Here is a 23,284-nt window from a genome sequence, read left to right on the forward strand (position 1 = left end):
TTCAGTCATTAGGTTCAAACATACCTTACTAATTCGTGTGTGTCCATTGTTTAATACAAAGGGCGCTAGCCCCTAAATAGGGGTTGCTAAAATTGGTCGTTAGCTTCCGTCAACATTACCTATAAATATTTGCCAACATTAACCTAATTTGGGTTCATATTTGTAATTATAGGCTATTGTCATGAAATTATTTCGATAACCTATGTACATATAGGAAATAACTCACTACATAGGTAATTCATATTTTTATGGTGCTTTTCCACGGTCATTTCGAAACCAAGAATGATTGAAAAAGCACCAGCAAAAATGTATTTAAGTCTAAATTAAAAAAAAAAGCGGCCAAGTGCGAGTCGGACTCGCCCATGAAGGGTTCCGTATTTAGGCGATTTATGACGTATTAAAAAAAACTACTTACTAGATCTCGTTCAAACCAATTTTCGGTGGAAGTTTACATGGTAATGTACATCATATATTTTTTTAGTTTTATCATTCTGTTATTTTAGAAGTTACAGGGGGGGGGACACACATTTTACCACTTTGGAAGTGTCTCTCGCGCAAACTATTCAGTTTAGAAAAAAATGATATTAGAAACCTCAATATCATTTTTGAAGACCTATCCATAGATACCCCACACGTATGGGTTTGATGAAAAAAAAATTTTTGAGTTTCAGTTCGAAGTATGGGGAACCCCAAAAATTTATTGTTTTTTTTTCTATTTTTGTCTGAAAATCTTAATGCAGTTCACAGAATACATCTACTTACCAAGTTTCAACAGTATAGTTCTTATAGTTTCGGAGAAAAGTGGCTGTGACATACGGACGGACAGACAGACGGACAGACGGACAGACAGACAGACAGACATGACGAATCTATCTAATCTAAGGGTTCCGTTTTTTGCCATTTGGCTACGGAACCCTAAAAAGCGGCCAAGTGCGAGTCGGACTCGCCCATGTAGGGTTCCGTATTTAGGCGATTTATGACGTATAAAAAAAAACTACTTACTAGATCTCGTTCAAACCAATTTTCGGTGGAAGTTTACATGGTAATGTACATCATATATTTTTTTTAGTTTTATCATTCTCTTATTTTAGAAGTTACAGGGGGGGGGACACACATTTTACCATTTTGGAAGTGTCTCTCGCGCAAACTATTCAGTTTAGAAAAAAATGATATTAGAAACCTCAATATCATTTTTGAAGACCTATCCATAGATACCCCACACGTATGGGTTTGATGAAAAAAAAATTTTTGCGTTTCAGTTCTAAGTATGGGGAACCCCAAAAATTTATTGCCTTTTTTCTATTTTTGTGTGAAAATCTTAATGCGGTTCACAGAATACATCTACTTACCAAGTTTCAACAGTATAGTTCTTATAGTTTCGGAGAAAAGTGGCTGTGACATACGGACGGACAGACAGACGGACAGACAGACAGACAGACAGACAGACAGACAGACAGACATGACGAATCTATAAGGGTTCCGTTTTTTGCCATTTGGCTACGGAACCCAAAAAACTCATGTTGAAGGAATATTAATCTAGGATACACTTAAGTTAAAAATGTCATGTTATATTGAACTTATATTTGTAACTTACACTAGTATCTAAAAATAGTTTAAACACCTAAATAAGTAAAATAGCCTAAAACAGTATGTAAAGAGAGGAGCCTATTTCTGCCAACAAACTGTTATACAGTTTGGCGGAGGTTGTACCTATGTAAGAATATGCTGTTTCTGTGAATAAATGGTTTATTTATTTTATTATTTATTTAAATATAAGGAATAAACGTAGTGCATCGAAACATTAGCCTGCCATAATGAAGTTGCTTGAAACAAACAGGCAAAGACCCGGTAGAAATCGAATTACGAAACCGTCGTGTGCTCTTACACGTGAAGTGCACAACGAGGTTAGTACTGCGTCTCCGAGCGAGGGTGGCGAGGGTGCATCTTCTATTATGAAATGTGTAACATTTAGGGCCCGACTGGACTTTGAACTAGATATCTATTAGATATCTATTAGCCATCACCAAGATATGTCAGTGTCAAAAGTGACGTTTTTGTTTTAAGAAACGACATTTTTGACACTTGTTTGACACTGACATATCCAATCCATATCGTTTCGATACCTAATATTTGACGTATCTTAAAGTTCGAATATGGCTGCTAGTCCGGGTAAAGTAGGTTATGTAACTGTGATGAGCACAGATATTTGTTCCTATGTCATGGTTGTTTTCTATGTATTTGTATTTGTAAAAGCCACAAATTAAAGAAAACTTTTTCCATACATTTACTATGGATTAAACGTGAAATTTAATTCACTATTTTCTTTAATTTGTGGCTTTTTAGTACATTACCGTAAGTTGACCCCAAAGAAACTTTTGATACTGGATAGGAATGGAATCAATTGGCATACAAAAATAGCATGTGAAAAATAAAAGTTTTCATGTTCATACAAATTGTATGGGAAGAGTTTCCTCGATTTGTGGCTTTTCTAGCCGGAAAATGTTTTTGCTTCCATACAAGCTTTTGATCCTCAATAGGAATGGGATCGATTGGCATAAAAAAAAAGTTTGTCAAAAATGACCTTTTTCTCGCACCCTGTATGTTTTTTCCAAAATCTGTAAAAGCCAATCTTCATTAATTTGAAATCAAGGGAAGGTCTTCCAAGACCGTTTTCTCGTAGCAGCACGGGATCTGGTAGCTGCCCTCACTGACCTAAAAATAAAATCCACCCTGTATATAACATACTATGTGTAGGTATTTGTTTTTGCGAATTCCCTGATATCCATACCATAGAGAAAAAAATACATAGAGTGCTCACTCCATACATCCGTTCAGACTATTAATTTCAGTGTCTACATCTAGCATCGAGTAGCGGAACTATCAGTACTGCTACTTGACAATAGATGTAGCACCAACCGGAAAGTCTTATCTCAACAGCATAAGACTTTCCGGTCGGTGGCTACATCTATTGTCAAGTAGCAGTACTGATAGTTCCGCTACTCGATGCTAGATGCTAATAGTCTTTTTGGTACTAAAACTGATGTATGGAGTGAGCACTCTATGTATTTTTTTCTCTATGTCCATACTAATATAATATTATAAATGCGAAAGTACCTCTGTCTGTCTGTTACCATTTCACGATTGAACCGCTGAACCGATTTAATGGAATGGAAATATTTTTTTTAGAACGGGGTTGTTTCTCATATTAGATTAAAAGAGCGAAAATGTTGTGTATAAGTTTAAATAAAAGGGCCCATTAACAAGTAGCTGTAAACAAACTGTATTTCTGAGTTCCGGACCCGAGTAATAAGACCTTTGAAGGCTTTGAACTAGTGCGTGAGTGGAATGCAAACATATCCACATGTGATCGCATTTTATGTGAGACCTAGGTCACTAGAATTCAGGTTTTATTGTATGTGCGACGTAGGCTAGGGTTCAGCTTTTATTGTTTTTATTTGAATAGCCTTGTGGCGTGTATTGAACTCTTTATAGGCATGTGTACGTTTAATGGTAATCCATACGAGTGTATACAATAAGTTAATGACTCTTCAGTGTTGTATAAAACGATTTGAAGATTAGCAGAGCGTTTTATTTCATGAGAATCATCGCAACGTTGCTATGATTAAGTCTCCTTTGAAATTTATCACTTTTGAAAACTATATTAAATATATTATTATTGAGCCCTTTCCATACCTAAATACAACATTTATTCTAACAAAATTTGTTACTGGTGTCTTTAATCTGACAGGACAGAACAACAACTAAACCCTTGTTTTACAAATAAACGTTAATACAAAGTTCAATACTCTTTGCTTTTCCTTTGGAATAAAACTACCCCGTAATTGTATCCCCTTATTACATTATAAAGCGCTCCGCATCGCGCCCACGGAGTTTTCGTACTAATTAATTAAGTGTCTGGAAGCTACGATATTGTGTCTGCTGTTCTAACCATAATGATTACAAGTGGCAGGCAACGAAATAGAATAACTATAAAAGTCTCCTGACTAGAGTTAAAAAATACCCCACGTGTTTGTGCCGTGAGAGACTTAACTGTACTGCGTGCAGCCCTTATATAAAACTAGCGACCCGCCCCGGCTTCGCACTGGTTAACAAATTATACATAAACCTTCCTCTTGAATCACTCTATCTATTAAGAAAAACCGCATCAAAATCCGTTGTGTAGTTTTAAAGATTTAAGCATACATAGGGACAGACAGACAGCGGGAAGCGACTTTGTTTTATACTATGTAAGTGATAACCCTTACCTACCGTAGTCGGATAAAAAACAATGCATTTTTTACAATGCAATGCATTGTTTTCCTCTCTACGGTAACACAACATTAAACGAAAGTATTACAAAAATTTTAAGTATAAACTCTTTCATCATCAAAATAACTAGCCATTTGTTTTTTTACCAAAATAAAATAAAAAACGATCGTGTTTTGTTTGAATATGTAATCGTTTTGCTCGGGATTTATTATTATAATAAAAAAATGTATTCATTGTTAGCGTACTTAATCTTAATTGTTTGAGGTTTAATAGCATTGTTGACCGATTTGTTTCAAGGTGACTTTAAAATTTATCAAACAAATTATTAGCTAAGTATACACACATAAGACAGGTTTTGGTATACTTTTTTTCTTTGTAAACCGAAATAGATGTAATATATTAAAGAAAAAGTGACGAAGCCCTCCAGTGCTGAAGGCCGGATTCGAACCACAAAACAAAAAACACAAATCAAAATATTTAATAAAATAATTTGATTCGTTCTTAAAGTTATATTTATTTCTTTGGTATTTAAGATAGGATAGGGAGGAGAAGAGGAGTAGATAACCAAATTATACATACGTATATAACTAAGTATTAATAAAGTTGTTTGTTTGTTACAGAAACGTTGCCCAGCGCAGATTACTCTGTGTACGTGGGGCGATGGACAGACTGCTCCCCCTTAGGGGAGGGGGAACATGCCACCAGATCTTTATTGAGGTGAGTCTGAGATATAGGTATTTATAATCAAATGCTTCTGAAGGCCTGTCTGACCTATTTGGTAGTGACCCTGCCTAAAAAAATTGAAAATAAAATGTTTATTTCAAATAATATAATAGCATTACAATTTCTTAAACCTAGTTACAAAATGTTACAATGTGTGTGTTATATTGCCCCTACCGGGATTTGAACCCAGGACCATCAGTTTCATAGGCAAGGTCAGTATCGAGTAGTCTAGACCGATACTCAATGTTGTCGTTAGCCACATTATAATAAGCTGTAATTTTGAAAAGATACAGACACTCAATATAACGCTGTCTCGCAGACAATTACGACGGTATATAATATCTGTAATGGATCCGTCACAAAATAGAAAGCCGATGGACACAATATTGAAACATTTATTAGAACATGCCAGGAGGTATTTACTGGAATGACCCTGATATACCTATATTTGTAAGTAACAGATAGATGAAAGGATGGACGAAGTGACAATTTTATAAGGGTACTAACTTAAGAATAACTTTCAATGAGTTTCTGTTAATGTAAACGAAAAAATACTAATTACTTAATGTAAAAAGAATGCAATCAATTATTACACTATCGATATCTAATTTGAGCTAATAAATATTTCTTATTCCTTCTATTCTTATTCTTATAACGGGCAATTTGTGAATTACTAGCCAAAAATAAATAAAAACATGTGATTGCATGAAGGTTATTTTGAAAGCGTACATGCATTTTAAAGTACCTTATGTTGACGTAAGTGCGGAACTGGGTGGGGTAAGTGCGAATATTTCAGTTATCTATAAAATTAAGCGGTATTTTTATTTTTTTATACCACATCGGTGGCAAACAATCATACGGGCCGCCTGATGGTAAGCAGTCACCGTAGCCTATGGACGCCTGCAACTCCAGAGGTGTAACATGCGCGTTGCCGACCTTTTTACCCTCACCCACCCTCGTTGAGCTCTGGCAACCTTACTCACCAGCAGGAACACAACACAAGAGTAGGGTCTAGTGTTATTTGGCTGCGGTTTTCTGTAAGGTGGAGGTACTTCCCCAGTTGGGCTCTGCTCTAGATCTGGAATAACATCCGCTGTGCTGTGCCCTACCACACAAAGCGAGATGACACTCACAGTGCCCATACCTCTCTTTTGGACGTAGTTTAAGGACATATCCGGGTTATACAGTATATCTGAGATATAAAAAATTACGTTCGAATTGGCCTCAAAACAGAACCTATAGACGCCACAATACGGAAATGAAACAGTTGCTGAACAGTGAACACCGAGAGATAGGAAGCCCCACATCCTTTTATTTCCAAGGAATCGTGGACGGAAATCGCTTCTTGCAATTTTCTATCGGCCTTTTTGATTTTAGTTTTTATGACTCAAAGCTTGATGGGTAGATACTATAGAGAGGTTAGCTATATACGTATATATAAGTCCGTTCGATATGTCTGTTTGTACCCGTTACCTATATGTTTTAGCGAAGATGAAAGAAAAACTATTTCAAAATAAGTAGAAGATTTAATTATGACCAGCATAATTTATTTAATTAATTAATCTTGCTGCAAGAAAAACCTTAACATACAAAAAGCAGATTTAAAGCCAATACATGATGATGACGAAGATGGTGTTATAAGAATATGAATACTAAAATAGTCATGAAACCTTACCATTGCCACTTTTCCGAACGAAGGTTGAGGGAGGCGATGGCTGAGATACGCGTCGTACTCGTGAACGGGTGCTGTTTGTGGAGACGGGTCTGTTTAAGCTAACACGAATATATTTAGTAACTTTATTTTTTAATTTAATTGCAGTGAGACGCCTCATTCGGTTCTCGTATGTTTTTTTTTCTCGTAATGTGTTAATCATACAGGATTGTGACTCTTGGAGACCCTATACATCTCTAAGGATAATTTGATAAACTATGTTATTTTTTAGTTCTGACACTTAGAGACATTTACACCTCTAAATAAGTTTAGATTTTTTTCCATGTATCTGTTTTGTTTTTATTTTAATATTATTATTATAGTTTTTTTATGTAATTCGACATTAAGAGACCTTATACATCTCTAAGTAATTGTATTACGTTAGTTTGATTTGGTAGTTGTAGTTGTATTTAATAATTGTTGATGTATAATTATTATTATTTTGCTTGTATGTAAATTCAATGTTGACGTGTAAAAGTGCCCTTGTGGCCTATTTGCTGAATAAATGTTGAAGTTGAAGTTGAAATTGAACATGTGAATGAGCATAAATCAAATTAATATACTTTCCTTTGATTTTTATTGAAAGACCAGCAAATATTAATCTTCAAAGATAAAGATAAAGATAAAAGATAGTTTATTCAAGTAGGCATAATTACAATGCGCTTATGAACGTCAAATAAAGCTAGGTAGACCGGCTCCAACCCTACACCTCTGCCCCGAGAAGATTTAAGTCCCCCCTCGATTGGAGGAGGGTATCCCAATATGGGACCGGCACCAAACTCGGCGGGACACATCTTTTCAAAAAAAAATTACATCTTATAATTAACATGCATTACGAGAAAATAAGTAAAAAACAAAACAATTTAAATTACTTCAATTCTTTATACCTAAGAGCTAAACAATGACGTAAAACGAAAGCTGGCGGGAAACGACAACTCAGTTAATAGGATTTAACTTCAATTTAATAAATTGGATCGTGTCTCGTTATTAATGTTATCATTCTGGAATATTTACGTAACACAACGAGGCAGATTCGAACTTATCAATCGATATCAATATGATCTAATTTTGTCGTGACTTGTATGCTTATCGTTCGTACATACATACATAATTATTATTATTTTTTGGTGTAAATGTCAGCAAGAGAGTTGAGGTGAATGATTTCACACAAAGCTTCATAGCTACATACAGTACGATACGTAATTGCAAAAAATGTTGTGAATGAACGAATCAGTGAATCTAGCTACAACAATGTTAACTCTATTTTTGGTCAAAATTGCAGTTCGCTGTAGAACTTAAGTTTAATGTGGCTAATTCCGTCACAGGGACTATTCCGTTCACGAGCGTATATTTCTTTGATTTTGAATCGTAGGAAAAAAAAACATTTGCTTTTGATTGCTGAAATTAAAGCAATCGCTGCTTTGTCGATAAATTTATCAATTTTTTCGTTGTTCTAGAAAAACGCTAATGGACGGAATAGTCCCTATGATGGAATTATCCACATTGACCTTATGTGCCTAGCCTTAATTCTAGTGCTCACACCTATATGTGCTGTAAGTAATAAAATATGAGTAACAAATCAATAACAGCTTTTTACATTTTATATACCTAGCGCTAAAAATAAAACCGAACGGGCCGGCAGCAATGGCTTTCCTCGGTAACTAAGTTACGACATCAATATTGGAAAACGCTTTCAACGGCTCATTGTTTTGTTGAAAAACTTGACCTTTTGCTACTGTTTTCTTCGAAGAATTTATGGAGAAATATAATGACGGTGACGGTGATGATAAAATTTGACATTTTAGGATTTGTTGAAAACTTATGTGATTAACTGCCGTATTCGAACATCTTGAAGTTCGAATACGGCAGTGTATGCGAACTTCAAGATATTCACAAGAGACGACACATACTAGATCCGTTATAGATACGTTATAGTGTAGATTTCAACTAGTTCTCTTTTACAGCGCAATTCGGGCAACCAATGTCACTTTTACGTTAGATAGAGTTAGATATCTATTAGATGTAAATTGGATTTCTAAATCATATCTTGTGGAAATCGTTCAAGAGTCTCTCCAGAATGACGAAAATGTCAAATTTGACAGGTTAGATCCTAAAAATATCGTTATCGTATCTTGGCGAAGTCTAAAAGATATAGATGTCTATTTCAAAATCTGAATCGGGCCCAGTCAAAAACACTAATGGATGAATCAACTAGGTACTTCATGTTGTCAATCTTTTTAGCGGTAAGGATGACTCACGTTAGACCGGGCCGTGTCCGGGCCGGAGCTTCCGGCGCTTACTTTTCTATAACAGGTGATCACGTGATGCTTTCCATAGAAAACGAAGCTCCGGAAGCTCCGGCCCGGACACGGCCCGGTCTAACGTGAGTCATCCTTTATTCTAGATCTGTGCTCAGAATAGAGCTGATAAATTGGAATGTTTGTGTTAAGGCTTTGCTACACGCCCGGCGACTAAGTCCACTAAGTCAGTTGAAACGGGCGCGCGCCACTATCCGATATTTGTCGGAGAGCTTCCACTTTTATATTGTTTCCTTTGTTAACACTATATGTATATACTTATGGAAAAATGTTGCACGCAAGAAAAGGTTTATTTACTGGATTACAGCACCTAACTAAAGTAATTTCATAGTAATTACCTGAACTTTTTTTGCGTTCCGCAAAATTTGTCCATGAGTGTTATTACTTTCTGACTATAATTCATTTATATTGATTCACATAAAAGTTATGGATCCTGGAATTTTCTAGGTTGTGAATGATATCAGCCAAAACCATGCTTAATATCAATACTTAGGCATTATTTATAATATGTATATTGCCAACCTATTGGAGCAACCTGCCGAAACCTACACCAAGTCAATAATTAAATTATACTCGTAGGTATAAGTAATATGACCCGAAATTAATTTTACAGTCCTTTGAACGGACTTTTGCTCTGTAATGTCACTAATTATTAAAATTGTTGTTCAACAATAACATTTGTTGTTGCAGGTTCAACGTGCACGCCGAGGCGGACTCCCTGGTGCACTCCCCGAGGCTCGGGCTGCAGCGGCGGCAGGTGCAATGTCGGAAAAGGGATGGACAGTTTGTGGAAAACATGTAAGTTATTGCATTCCTATTCCTATGCTATCCTATGTGGCTTCCACCAGTTTGGCACTGACATAAACGCCATCGAGAACGTAATTTACTATCTATATGCATCACGCTCGTACTCGTATATTAGTGCGAGCAAGATGTATAGAAAGTAAATTACGTTCTCGATTGCGTATATGTCAGTTTTGACACTGTCAGTGACTCATGGTACGGGCTCTGATGATATAGGAACCATGCGCGTTGGAGGGTCTGCCATCTTGTGGCCTGAATCGGAAACATATGTGCACATGTACATTGCCAAAGCAAGTGCTACATGAGTGCTACCATCTATACCGTTCTCGTCGGCATGTTTCCTTGTGCATAGTAGGTTCTGCCATCTTGTGGGCTACATCGGAAGCATAATCGACACATTTACGCCTCGCGCCAAAAATCTGACGGCTCCTGTGCCCTATAGTTCATGCACGGGGCCTATAAAAAGCTTTTTTCTACTCCAGCACTTAAATGTGTCAATTAAATGACTGACAGTGATATCTAAAGCAATGTCATTTGAATGCTTTGTCTATAGGCTCATAAGATGACTACTAGCAGTCATCTTATGAGTATAATACAACTGCTTTATTTTTTTTAAAGATACAAGTTCCGATCATCTTGATTGAAAGAGGTATGTTTTCATTTACAATAATAACTCTTTTTTTTTAAATAATAACTTTTTTTTTAAATAATAACTCAATTTTTTTTAAATAATAACTCTTTTTTTTTAATAATAACTCTCTCTTTTTTTTTTTTTTTTTTTTTTTTTTTTTTTTTTTTTTTTTTTTTTTGCTGCAGCTGTCATAGAAAAAGTAATGTATGCAACAGCTCATAATTGGTTCTTAAAATTCTCGGGTCTTTTTTTACAAAACTCGACTACGTCTCGTTTTGTAACTTCGACCCTTGAATTTTAAGAACCCTTATTATATCACTGTTGCATAAACTACTATTACAGACACGACAACTGGAGGACAATTCGAACGTACAACTTGACATCAAAATATCATGATTATCATTAACTAAAGTCATTGTGACATCTGCCAAGTCATTATACGCATTACAAATTAAAGATATCTTATTGATACGGTTTTAACACCCCCTGGCACTGATTTAAATCACCGACTTGGTTTCACATTACATCTTAAAACTTTTTTGTAGTAGAAGCGTTGCGAGACTTGCATCTTTTTACATGTAATGTTTTTGATGGGATTAATTTTTCTTCGGCAATTAATGCATGTTAATTGTAAGATGTAATGTTTTGAAAGGCTGTGTCCCGCCGAGTTTCTTGCTGGTCCCATATTGGGATAACCTACTTCAATATAGGAGGGATTTAAATCTTCTCGGACAGAGCTTTATTTGATGTTCATGAGCGCTTTATAATATGCCTACTTGAAATATAAACTCTGCCGTATTCGAACTTCAAGATATTCACAAGAGACGACACGTACGAGATCCATTCTAGATACGTTATAGTTTAAATTTCAACTAGTTCTCTTTTGCAGCGCAATTCGGGCAACCAATGTCACTTTTACGATAGATCGTGTTAGATATCTATTAGATGTGAATTAGATCTCTAAGTAATATCTTGTGGAAATCGTTCAAGAGTATCTCCAGAATTGCGGAAATGTCAAATTTGACAGGTTAGATCTTAAACATATCGTTATTGTATCTTGGCGATGTCTAAAAGATATCTAATAGATGTCTATTACAAAATCCGAATCGGGCCCACTATCTTTATCTTTATCTGCCATGTAAAAAAGGAAACTATTTGACATTTATTTAATCTGTGACAACGTTGTTTACTTACAAATTTTGGAAAAATACAGACACTGTGGTTATGATATTTAGGTGCAATGAAACCAAAGCCCTTTGTTCTCCTAAAAGTTTGCATCTTCCATACATCTAAAACTTATATTCCAAATCCAACTAATCTCAATTCAGGTCGCGTGCATCCACGACTTTAAGAACTAGGTCACAGCTGAATGTGGAACTAAACTAAATCTGTCCAAGAAACTTGCAGTAACCGCTTACGGGTTTTATTGAGAACAATCCCGGCGAACTTGGTTGTTTTACGGCCGCCATTTGCATTTTTCCCGATAGCGGAGCTTTGGAAGCCGAATATGTTTTAACATAGAAGGTAGGATCCTATAGAAGTGGTATACGCGTGCCTCCGTGAGGGACAAAACATAGGCAATGCGACACTATGATTGGTCGAATTTATTTGTTGCCCACCATACTAATTTATGGTGGGGAATAAAAAAAAGACAGACTGTGACAAGGACAAACAATAATAGCGCTTTCGCTGCTACTCCAACTGAAAGATACATATAAGACTATCCCGTTCGCGCATTTCCCCCACCCATCATGCCTTATCCAGTTAAAATACTAGATTCATGTTTTAACAATGTGATAGGGTTTTGAGACGAATGTGGAGGATGGAGGACTCGCGCGAATTCAAATAATCGTCAGCAGCAATAGTTGCTAAGCGGGCGAGGTGTTCAAAATGATCTTGACGCGACTTTATTGTTAAGAGAATAAGAGCGCGTCAAGGTAATTTTGAACACCTCGCCCGCGTACCAACTTCTGCTGCTGACTGTACACTGTGTATGATAAACGCGGCACCATTTCGTAATGGGTTACTCCACTTAGTGAGTTATTGCTTTAAATTACAAACAACTGTGGCAGCTTTTATACCTATTACCTTAAGTGTTGGAAAACATGTTATTTAATATTCAGACTAATGAAAAAAGGTTACTTTTTATACAAATTACCGTTTCAAATAGGTTTTACTTAGGTATTTAGGTGGTTGTATCGTTCCGAAGGAGACCCACGGGCAGATGATAACAAAATGACATCATTTAGATATCATTCTGATGAAATGTAAGTTTGAAATAGTCACACGATCGGTTGCACTTATTGGTGTGCGCAAAATGCACTGCTAGTAATGTCATAACAATATCAAAACTATAAATAAATTGTAATTTAGATACCGCTCTTCGTGGCACAAAATCACAATTTCTCAATTAAAATCTAAATAAATACTTAGCTGGGAAGTCAATAGTACTGTAGCCATAACAGTTACAGAAATGCAAATTTACATATTACCTCATTTCATGCTACGAAACGCGTAGACCCTTTACGCTCTCCGGCGTAGCGCGTAGCTTCATTATCCCCAACCAACATCTACTGCCGTATTCGAACTTCAAGATATTCACAAGAGACGACACGTACTAGATCCATTCTAGATACGTTATAGTTTAGATTTCAACTAGTTCTCTTTTGCAGCGCAATTCGGGCAACCAATGTCACTTTTACGATAGATCGTGTTAGATATCTATTAGATGTGAATTAGATCTCTAAGTAATATCTTGTGGAAATCGTTCAAGAGTATCTCCAGAATCGCGGAAATGTCAAATTTGACAGGTTAGATCTTAAACATATCGTTATCGTATCTTGGCGATGTCTAAAAGATATCTAATATATGTCTATTACAAAATCCGAATCGGGCCTTAAGTTCTTTCATCGCAATTCGACATTCATACGGCCTTATTCGAACTTTATGATACTTCAGACATTTGCTAAAAATACGTATGATGTAGACATGTCGTAATTATTCATATTATAATAACGACGTGACGTTCCACGGCAAAATGTACCTTATGGCGGCTGGCGCTTACGTCGCATAGCACCGCAATAATATTGGAGCGGCATTAATAATAGCGTATGCGCTAGACGCCATAAGGTATATTTACCCGTGGGACGTCCTTTATAGTTTTTGTGTATGTTAGCTACAAAAACCCAGTGCCACAGTATTTATAATTTATGACCTATATACATAAGGGCGCCGCGTTTAGCATACCAGTATACCCCTGTCGCTGACAATTAGAAGGAATATTTAATTTGCACAGGTCGTAACCTATCGATCGTACACTGACATGAACGTTTCACAATGTTTACCGTAAACTTTAGCCCAAACACTGTATGTGTAAGCTCTTTATTGTACGGTAAACCCGTGACTTTGAAATGAAGGGGCGACTTCGAAATTTCAGTTTTTCAGCCCTAAATATTTTTATTCGGAATTTTTAGTAGTAGGTAACCACGAATGTATTAATAATAATTCACCCCGTTTTACGTTACAATATAAACACAAAAGATACAGAATAAGCAGTACAAAGATCAACTTAACGCAATACATATTTTGATAAATTCACTACAACAAACACTGTTTGAAATTTTAATCCCTACTTATCCTTTCTATAACATACCTGTCTGTCTATGTCTGTTTGTTAACTCTTCACGTTTTATTAGAAGGAATATGGGCCCGATTCGAATTTTGAAATAGACATCTGTTAGATATCTTTTAGACATCGCCAAGATACGATAACGATATGTTTAAGATCTAACCTGTCAAATTTGACATTTGCGCGATTCTGAAGATACTCTTGAACGATTTCCGGGGCTTCTTGTCGACCGCCATCTTGGTCACATCGGGTCGTGATTAATTTCTTTGTTTTTGCCCATTAATGTTGTTTAAAGTGTAATACTGATAGCTTATTATACAGTAAACTAATATGGAAGTGTGCGGATAATGAAGAATTAATCTTGATACGAGTTTAATCGCCATTCTGGCGTCAACGCCAGGTAGCCCCACGTGGCCCTTGTAAAGTCCAGCTATCGCCTTACAAGAGCTCATAATACAACCGAACAACGTCGTGCTCTACGAGCATTTGGTATTTCTACCTCTAACCGTGGCTGGCTAGAGCCCTAGAGGCCATAATTTTATAGTTTTATATACCGTACACTGGCTGAAGTTTATTTATTACAAATAATATTAATTCGATCCCACGAGGGATCCACTTCGACGTTGCTTAATTTAATTTTAGTTTTTGACACTTGGAGACCTTATACATCTCTAAGTTTTAATTTTATTTTTAATTTGTTTGTACATATTTATATTTTTAATGATTCTGACACTTGAGAGACCTATACATCTCTTAGTCAATATAGGGCATTTTGCTTAGTAATTATGTGAAGATATACCGTTTTTCATGTAACATACAAGAACAAAATGTTGTGTCTCACAGCTATACGTTATTACAATTTAAATATTAATATGGCCCGGCAGCTTGAATATGTCATGCTCGCTTAAAAGTCTTTGCTTACGGTGGCGTTGTTGATCGGGTCGCCACTTTCCCGAATGAAGGTTGAGAGAGGCGATGGCTGAGATACGCGTCATACTCGTGAACGGGTGCTGTTTGTGGAGACTGGTCTATTTAAGCTAACACGAGCTATTATATTTAGTAACTTTATTTTTGAGTATAATTACATGGACACACCTCATTCGGTTCTCGTATGCTATTTTATTTTTACTATCATTTTCTTTAATTTAATGAATGTTTTAATTAGGTATACAGGATTTTGACTCTTGGAGACCCTATACATCTCTAAGGATAATTTGATTAACTACTATATATTTTAATCTTTTAGTTATGATGACACTTAGAGACATTTACATCTCTAAATAATTTTAGATTATAGTTTTTGTATCTTTGTGTTTTTTTTTTTCAATACTATTGTTATTGCGTTTTCTGTAATTCGACATTTAGAGGCTTTATACATCTCTATGTTAGTTTGATTTGATATTTACGGCTTAGTTGTATTTTATAATTATTGATGTGTTTTTTTTTTGCTGTATGTAAATTCCATATTGACGTGTAAAAGTGCCCTTGTGGCCTATTTGCTGAATAAATGTTGATATTTGATATTTGATATTTGATATTTGATAGTTGGCGAAATCATCGACAGTATCGATGGAGCCATATTACCCAAAGATTGATTGAACGATTTCCACAAGATATGGCTTAGAGATCCAATTCACATGTAATAGATATCTAACTCTATCTATCGTAAAAGTGACATTGGTTGCTCGAATTGCGCTGCAAAAGAGAACTAATTGAAATCTAAACTATAACGTATCTGGAATGGATCTAGTACGTGTCGTATCTTGTGAATATCTTGAAGTTCGAATACGGCAGTATTTAATTCGCAGGTCGTAATCTATCGATCGTACGCCGATGAACGTTTTACATTGTTTAATGTTTACCGTAAACTTTAGCCCAAACACTGTGTATGTATAAACTCTTACTGTACAAAATAAACACAAAACACAAACATCATATAGAATAAGCACTTCAAAGGCGGACGTAACTGTTCTACGTATATATAAGGGGCATTATCTATGAAAAGGGACCTTACCTACTCGGTAGGGTAGGTACTGAATCAACCACGAAGCTGTTGTCTCCGAGTTTGAATCCCGGTAAGGGCATTTATTTATGTTATGAATACGGCGATTTGTTACCGCGAGTTGTGAATGTTATTATACCAAATGTATAATAATGACAAAGACAAACGTAGAACCCGACACAGCCAGACCAAAGTCAGAAAATAGGTACAAGATGGCCCAAAAATACGTTTACGTTTGTACATTAAAAGCTAAAGGAGAATATTTTGAAGTTAATAGGTTTTTTTAAGTTAAATAATTGTAGTTTTATGTTTCAATGATATATTGTAAAATACCAGCGGCAGTAGCACGGTCGCATTTTTATCGCTTGTTACCATGCCTGTCACGTTCTAACAAGTATGTAAGTGCAAAAGTGACGGGCATAGTGACAGGCGATAAAAATGGAAGCATGCTGCGCCCGCTGTAAGTAAGAAAAGGGATCTTAAATAAAATCAAATACTTATTGTATTTTAGATCAAATCTATATTTCAAATATAGCAATGTAATTCACAATCCCAATATAACGGGCACCCTGTAAGTTTAACGCCTATAAAGCCTTAGTATAAGTGTAGGGCCTGAGTGGACGCTCATGTTGGGCGTGCAGCGGGGCGAGGCGTGCGGCGTGCATGTCAAACAAATGCAAACGTATAGGAGCGGCCTAAGTGCACGCTGCTCAAATTACTTGTGAGCCCAACGCCACGACGTCGCACGCCCCGCCGAACGCTCCGCTTCAAGCGTCCACTCAGGCCTTACACTTACGTAATCCGGTCAGTATTTGTGTTCCAGCGTGCCGACTACAAAGACAAAGACCTTTGTGCTCTATGTAACACCATGTATAACAAATATAAAGTCACAAACTAACTGGAGATTTCGTAGAAATATCAACTCTATTTTAATTTCATAAGGATTAAATTAGAATGTGTGCTTAGTGGTATATAGGAGGTGTTAAAAGATAGGTGAAGCCGATTACCGTGCCGTTAGTTACATTCAGACATTGTTCCATATAATGTCCAGTTTCGTGCGAAATATACGACAAATTACTTGGAAATTTCGTGAAACAGGATTTTTGTGGGAATGTTTCGTATCTGGATATTTGTAAATACTTATTGGAAAGAGTATTCGTCCTACTCATAAATAGGAACATGATTACAAATGTATCATGTGGGCCGTGATCGAGAATATCGGTATATTCTCATCATCTTCCTCGCGTTGTCCCGGCATTTTTGCCACAGCTCATGGGAGCCTGGGGTCCGCTTGGCAACTAATCCCAGGAATTGGCGTGGGCACTAGTTTTTACGAAAGCGACTGCCATCTGACCTTCCAACCCAGAGGGTAAACTAGGCCCTTATTGGGATTAGTCCGGTTTCCTCACGATGTTTTCCTTCACCGAAAAGCGACTGGTAAATATCAAATGATATTTCGTACATAAGTTCCGAAAAACTCATTGGTACGAGCCGGGGTTTGCACGCACGCACGCTCTTACCGCTAGGCCACCAGCGCTATATTCTAACTTATGTCTATATCGGTATATTCTAACTTATGTAAATAACGCGTACATATCATTATATATACTAAGCTGTGAATTTATGAACTTAAATCACACTAATTAATGCAAACAACAATATAACAGACCATAAAATAACACCACATGGCATCACCACCAACAGACCACATGCCTTACCGTACCGATTGCACTTTAAGTGCACAAATTGCGATGCATGCACGACTGTTCTCCTTATCGGGCCAACTGGCGTGAAACTGCCTTCGTGACAACGGCCCGGCCAGACACGTGCAATATGCAGCGTCGTTAAGTTCTATACAATAGATAGCGCGCAAAGTACATCGGGAAGTCGATTCTAATCATATTTAGTTTGGTTTCGAGCTGTCTTCGACTTTAAGGAACGTCTTGGTTGTTGGCATGTATTCTCGCGCATGTACCAATCAGCATGAGCAATTTTCAATCATTCATCATCTTCCTCGCGTTGTCCCGGCATTTTACCATGGGAGCCTGGGGTCCGCTTGGCAACTAATCCCGGGAATTGGCGTGGGCACTAGTTTTTACGAAAGCGACTTCTGACCTTCCAACTCAGAGGGTACACTAGGCCTTATTGGGATTAGTCCTGTTTTCTCACGATGTTTTCCTTCACCAAAAAGGGACTGGTATTTAAATATTTCGTACATAAGTTCTGAAAAACTCATTGGCATGAGCCGGGGTTTGAACCCGCGACCTCCGGATTGCAAGTCACACGCTCTTACCGCTGGGCCACCAGTGTATGAGCAATCTTCAATGTAGTAACAAAATAAGATCAAAACCGAAACAAGATGTTGCATCTGAATCGGGCTTTATTCAGGAAGGTGCTATACTTATGTCAGTACGCGTTAAAGTTATATTTTGGGAAGCAAAACATGATATTAACCTTCAAGGACGTTTTTATGAGAACTTTACAGCTGTCGAATTTTAATCACTTTAATTACTAACTAGTAGAAAAACTAAATACTTGACTAAGCCTGTGGCCGCGACTTCGTCCACGTAAACATTGTTTAAGAGCCAACAGGAGTGGTCATTTCTCCATACAAACGTACTCGACTGTTTCCTCCGTGGGTTTTGAAGCTAGAGCAATGATTTTTTCAACACAGATTAATATTGTCAATATCTGTGTCGGACCGTTTTGCTTTTTTTGATATTTTTGTTTTTTAAGGCGCTAGAGCCCTTCAAAAATGGCCAAAATGGCCTAATTGACTATGCCGCAATCAGAGGCGTGCTATTCAAAACTGACATCAATTAGTCAAAAAAGCAAAACGGTCCGACACAGATAATGTCATAATCATTTAGATTTCCAAATTTGGTTACGATTGGTTAAGTTTTGGAGGAGGAAACAGTCGAATACGAAACCTCGATTTTTGAGATTTTTACGCAGGATTTTTCGCCTTGTCCTTATCGCACTAGTTTTAGGAGCCGCTTCCGTTAGCGAGACGGGTATATTTACCTAAAATATTTAAACCTTAGCTCCTGTTGGCTCTTAACTCAATCCATATAATTTTCCTGTGTTTTATTATTTATTAAAACGGGACTTACTCCCGTATAATTAAGTTTCAAAATTACCTCTGGCGGTCTAGCACAACTTGCGTTCTCGCGCGCGAGTCCATACTTGAAGTCGCGCCATGTAGGTATGGAGTCGCGCGCGAGAACGCAACTCATGCTAGACCGCCTGATGTTTTGAGGACGGCATTAATTGTCCCTGTGGTCTCGAAGAAAGACGCACTTAAGTCCCGTTTTCATACATAATGTCATGTAAAACTCAGGAAAGTTTTAAATAGTTTCCTGGTTTTAATATTTATTGGTTTGATTTTCGTAGGTTTTGCGGCTCTGCTTTAGCACGCGTCGGGACCTCCCGCATCTGTATCTTACGAGAAGACTGCTCTCTCGCCGAATGGATGCCTTGGAGGCCGCGGACGGACGGTGCGCTGGTCCGGACGAGGCGCGTTCGGAGGCTACCACACGGTAAGACGACTCTAAGAAATTATTTGGTATAAAATGTTAGGTAAGCACAGGTTCAGGAAGCACACAACATCTCCCTTTGTCCTCTATATCATTATAGTATTTTTCAAACAGGAAGGGTCCGATAACAGGTATCATATTAATACAATTTTGGAAGATTTGGCGTCACCGTGCCAATGACGAAATTAGACGACTAAATTTGTTAGAATATACTAGAAATTAGGCAGCGTGCATGGTTTCTTGGATCCATGCCAGTGGTGCGAGCTGCGGCAGTGTTATCCTCGTCCTTCCACGGCCATAATAGCACTCGAGGGTCATAAATTTATCGGCACAGGTGCTTTTGTACGATGCTGTTGTTTTGGTTTGTCACTATATTCCGCTGGGTGGGCATGGACCACATTGGGTATTTAATAGGACATACGATTGGGTCCACACAAGTTCAGCTTTTTTCATTACGTACGCTCTATTAATCGCTTGTAATCCCCCACTATGCACTTCGCATATACACTCGAGCACAAAAATTGCGACACGTCCTATAAAAAAAAACCAATGTTACCCTCTTTCATTGCTCTTTCTGGGTGTAGTCAATAGGAATATGTTTGCACATATTCAATCATGATATGTCACTAGTGTTATGGCGAAAGACGAAAATTTCCAATTTACACGAAGTCTCATTCCATTAGGACAGATTTGCTCGAAAAAGTACTTTAAAATATAACACGAAAGTCAGGTATTGGCTGGTACTGTCAACTAATTCTATACTAGGATACTTCCGTGAGGCCCTTCTTCAAAGAACTGGGCATACTGACTATGCCGTCGATATTAATACAACAGATTGCTATTTATGCCAACATTAATCTACACACTTATAAAAAACGCGCAGACTCAGCCCGTCCGCTCCGATACCCAAACAGGCTTCTGCCGGTTAAGCGACGACTTGCGAGATCAGGGAAGATAACACACATCATGTGTCCAACTGTGTACAACAAGCTGCCAGTAACTATAACCTCAGCTCCTTCTGTAGGTTGTTTTAAAAGAAGACTTAAAAGTTGGCTTCTCGAGCACACATTTCATAGTTTGGAAGAGTTCTTAAATGATAAATTATAAATTAACGAATAGTTAAATAAATTTATTTTTACCTTTATTTAAATTTAATAAATTATAAATTATTTTATATACACAATTGACATGTAATATTATTAATATTATAAATAAAATGAATATGAATATAATTAATTTTCAGGTAACGGCAAGGAATGCGACGTAGTGGAAGAGGTCCGACCAGCAGCTTTGGAAGCGACAGCCCACTGGACCCCTGGACCGTGGGGCGACTGCAAAGTGGCCATTGAGCTGACTGCTACACCTAAACCTGGTAAGAACGTACTCATTATGGGTCTTTGATACTTAAGAGCATATGCAATTGGCTCGTTGGGTGGACGATATTCGGAAGATTGCGGGTCACTTCTGGATGAGATTGGCTCAGAATCAGAATCAGAATCAGAATGCATTTATTCGTTATAACATAGGTACATAGGTAGCATAGGCTCAGGACCGGGATAAGTGGCGTACTCAAAGAGAGGCCTATGCTCAGCAGTGGGCGATATGAAAGGCTGATATGATGATAATGATGATGAAAGGGGAGGGTGTACTCAAGGCTAGCAACGCACTTGAAACCCCTCTAGGGTTGCGGTTTATTGCCAATTGCCATTTGTCGCCGCCCCACGTGACCGCCACCATACATGAGGCGGGGTTAGGTGGGAATGATTCATATTTAGTAATAGCTTAACATCAGACGACCCCTCTGCTCATTTGCCTCCGTCATCAATAAAACGGAAAGATCTTCTAGACAACACACGCTCCTCAACAACAGCTCGATGTTTCCATATACTCACGATCTCGACCGCTGACTCCTTGAGTCCTTGCTAATGACTTCTGTATTTTCTCGGTTAGCTACAACAATATTTCCAAATTCCAGTCAACGACGACGACAACGACGAAGCAGACGACGACGCGATCTACGACGACGACGAGTCGGACGACCTGGACGATCGCGATGCGAGTCCTGCGAGTTGCGGCGGCGGCGTACAACGGAGGGAAGCGACGTGTGTCAGGGCTGATGGAAGAGCGCTGCATCCTGTCCAGTGTGCTCATGCGCCGATGCCTACGCTCGTTCAACCATGCGAGGTAAGGTAGACTACAATATGTTAATAGTTGTCTGGAAAAGAAAAGTCTGTGGGTTTACGCAACAATACACAACACACCTTTCTTATGCAGCCCTGTAACTGCTTAATTAATTCAAAATAAACAAACCGATTTACTAATTTTTGTGTCAAAGCACGTTTAGTAATTTATGTCCAGTATTTTTTATGCATACAATCTTACGTCAAAAAATCATACTTTAATTATTCTTCCAGGTCCCTTGCCCACGCGACTGTGAAGTGGGGGAGTGGAGTGAATGGGAGGCCTGCCAACCTACTGATAAATGCCCCTTAAATCCGGTGCAGCAGCTAACTAGCAGTGGTAAGTAAAATTGTCCACAAGTCCTTGTTCTAACAAGTATGTAAGTGCGAAAGTGACGGGCATAGTGATAGGCGATAAAAATGGAACCATGCTGCGCCCGCACGTTACCAAAAGTATGAGTTGTATTACCAAAGTATATCACGACGATTATTTGGCCTTATACTCCGTAATGCTTTCGATATTTTTTAAAGACTTTATGGTTTATTCTGCAGGTTACAGCGTCCGTCGCCGCCGTGTAACCGCAGCCGCATCCGGCGGCGGCGCGCCCTGCCCGCCTCTAGAAGAGAAGAGAACTTGCGCCGCTCCACGCTGTGCTGCTTGGAAACCCCTGCCTTGGGGTTCCTGTGTGTTGAACCAACCGCACACAACGTGTGGCCCTGGCAGGAGAAGCCGCGAGCTACGATGCGTTGGACATAATGGGGTAGGAGTACTTTCTTCGGACCTGTGCAAGCACCTCTAGTTACTGTAACTGGAGATGCTTGTACAGGTCTAAAAAACAGGTCAGAGTATACTTCTATAGTTGTTCCGTAGCCTTTCAGTGACAAGAGACCACCCAACCCCCGTCCATAAAGTCAACAATAGTTATTTGTACAACAAGTGATCAAAGTTTGATATTTCTTCGAGTGCTTATTTTGAGTCCCGTGCAAGCGAAAGATTCTATAATAGATTCACGAGCGTAGCGAGTGAATCTAATTTAGAATCTTGAGCGTAGTAAGGGACTCAAAAGCGCACGAGATGTAAATAACTTTGATCTCGTGTAGTACACAACATTTTTCACCTCAGCGCAGTGAGAACATACCTATTAGACAACTTGAAAAATGTAATCCTTCTTCATCACTTAATACCTGCACTCATGTTTTCTTAAGATATACAAACAATTAAGTTTAATTACCGCAATGGAACACAAAAACAAAACGTAATAATAAATTCCAGTAAAATAATATAGAAATAACAAACATTAACTGACACTTCAATCGCCAACTTTGACAACAAAAAAAAACTTTGTAAGATACGGTCCGAATTGCGGATACGTACTATTTGTCAACTATGGTAAAAATTCTTAAAAGTAAAATAATTAATTTTGCGTGATGATCTGTGTATTTTTTGAGTTCGTTATTTTAATTGTACAATAAAATACCTAA

General features: G+C 37.7%; 1 protein-coding gene across 1 annotated transcript in view; it reads left to right on the top strand.

Moving 5' to 3' along the window:
- LOC134650934 (thrombospondin type-1 domain-containing protein 7A-like) overlaps window positions 1-23,284 on the top strand; it is a 129,752-nt gene that overhangs the window by 88,705 nt on the left and 17,763 nt on the right. Inside the window, exons 3-9 of the mRNA XM_063505888.1 lie at window positions 4,890-4,986; window positions 9,712-9,819; window positions 19,480-19,625; window positions 20,866-20,994; window positions 21,598-21,806; window positions 22,037-22,142; window positions 22,355-22,563. Of these exons, the coding sequence (XP_063361958.1) occupies window positions 4,890-4,986; window positions 9,712-9,819; window positions 19,480-19,625; window positions 20,866-20,994; window positions 21,598-21,806; window positions 22,037-22,142; window positions 22,355-22,563 (1,004 nt within the window). The remainder of the gene's footprint in view (window positions 1-4,889; window positions 4,987-9,711; window positions 9,820-19,479; window positions 19,626-20,865; window positions 20,995-21,597; window positions 21,807-22,036; window positions 22,143-22,354; window positions 22,564-23,284) is intronic.

The sequence above is a fragment of the Cydia amplana genome, chromosome 9 (assembly GCF_948474715.1).
Source record: "Cydia amplana chromosome 9, ilCydAmpl1.1, whole genome shotgun sequence".
In the NCBI taxonomy this organism is placed as follows: domain Eukaryota; kingdom Metazoa; phylum Arthropoda; class Insecta; order Lepidoptera; family Tortricidae; genus Cydia; species Cydia amplana.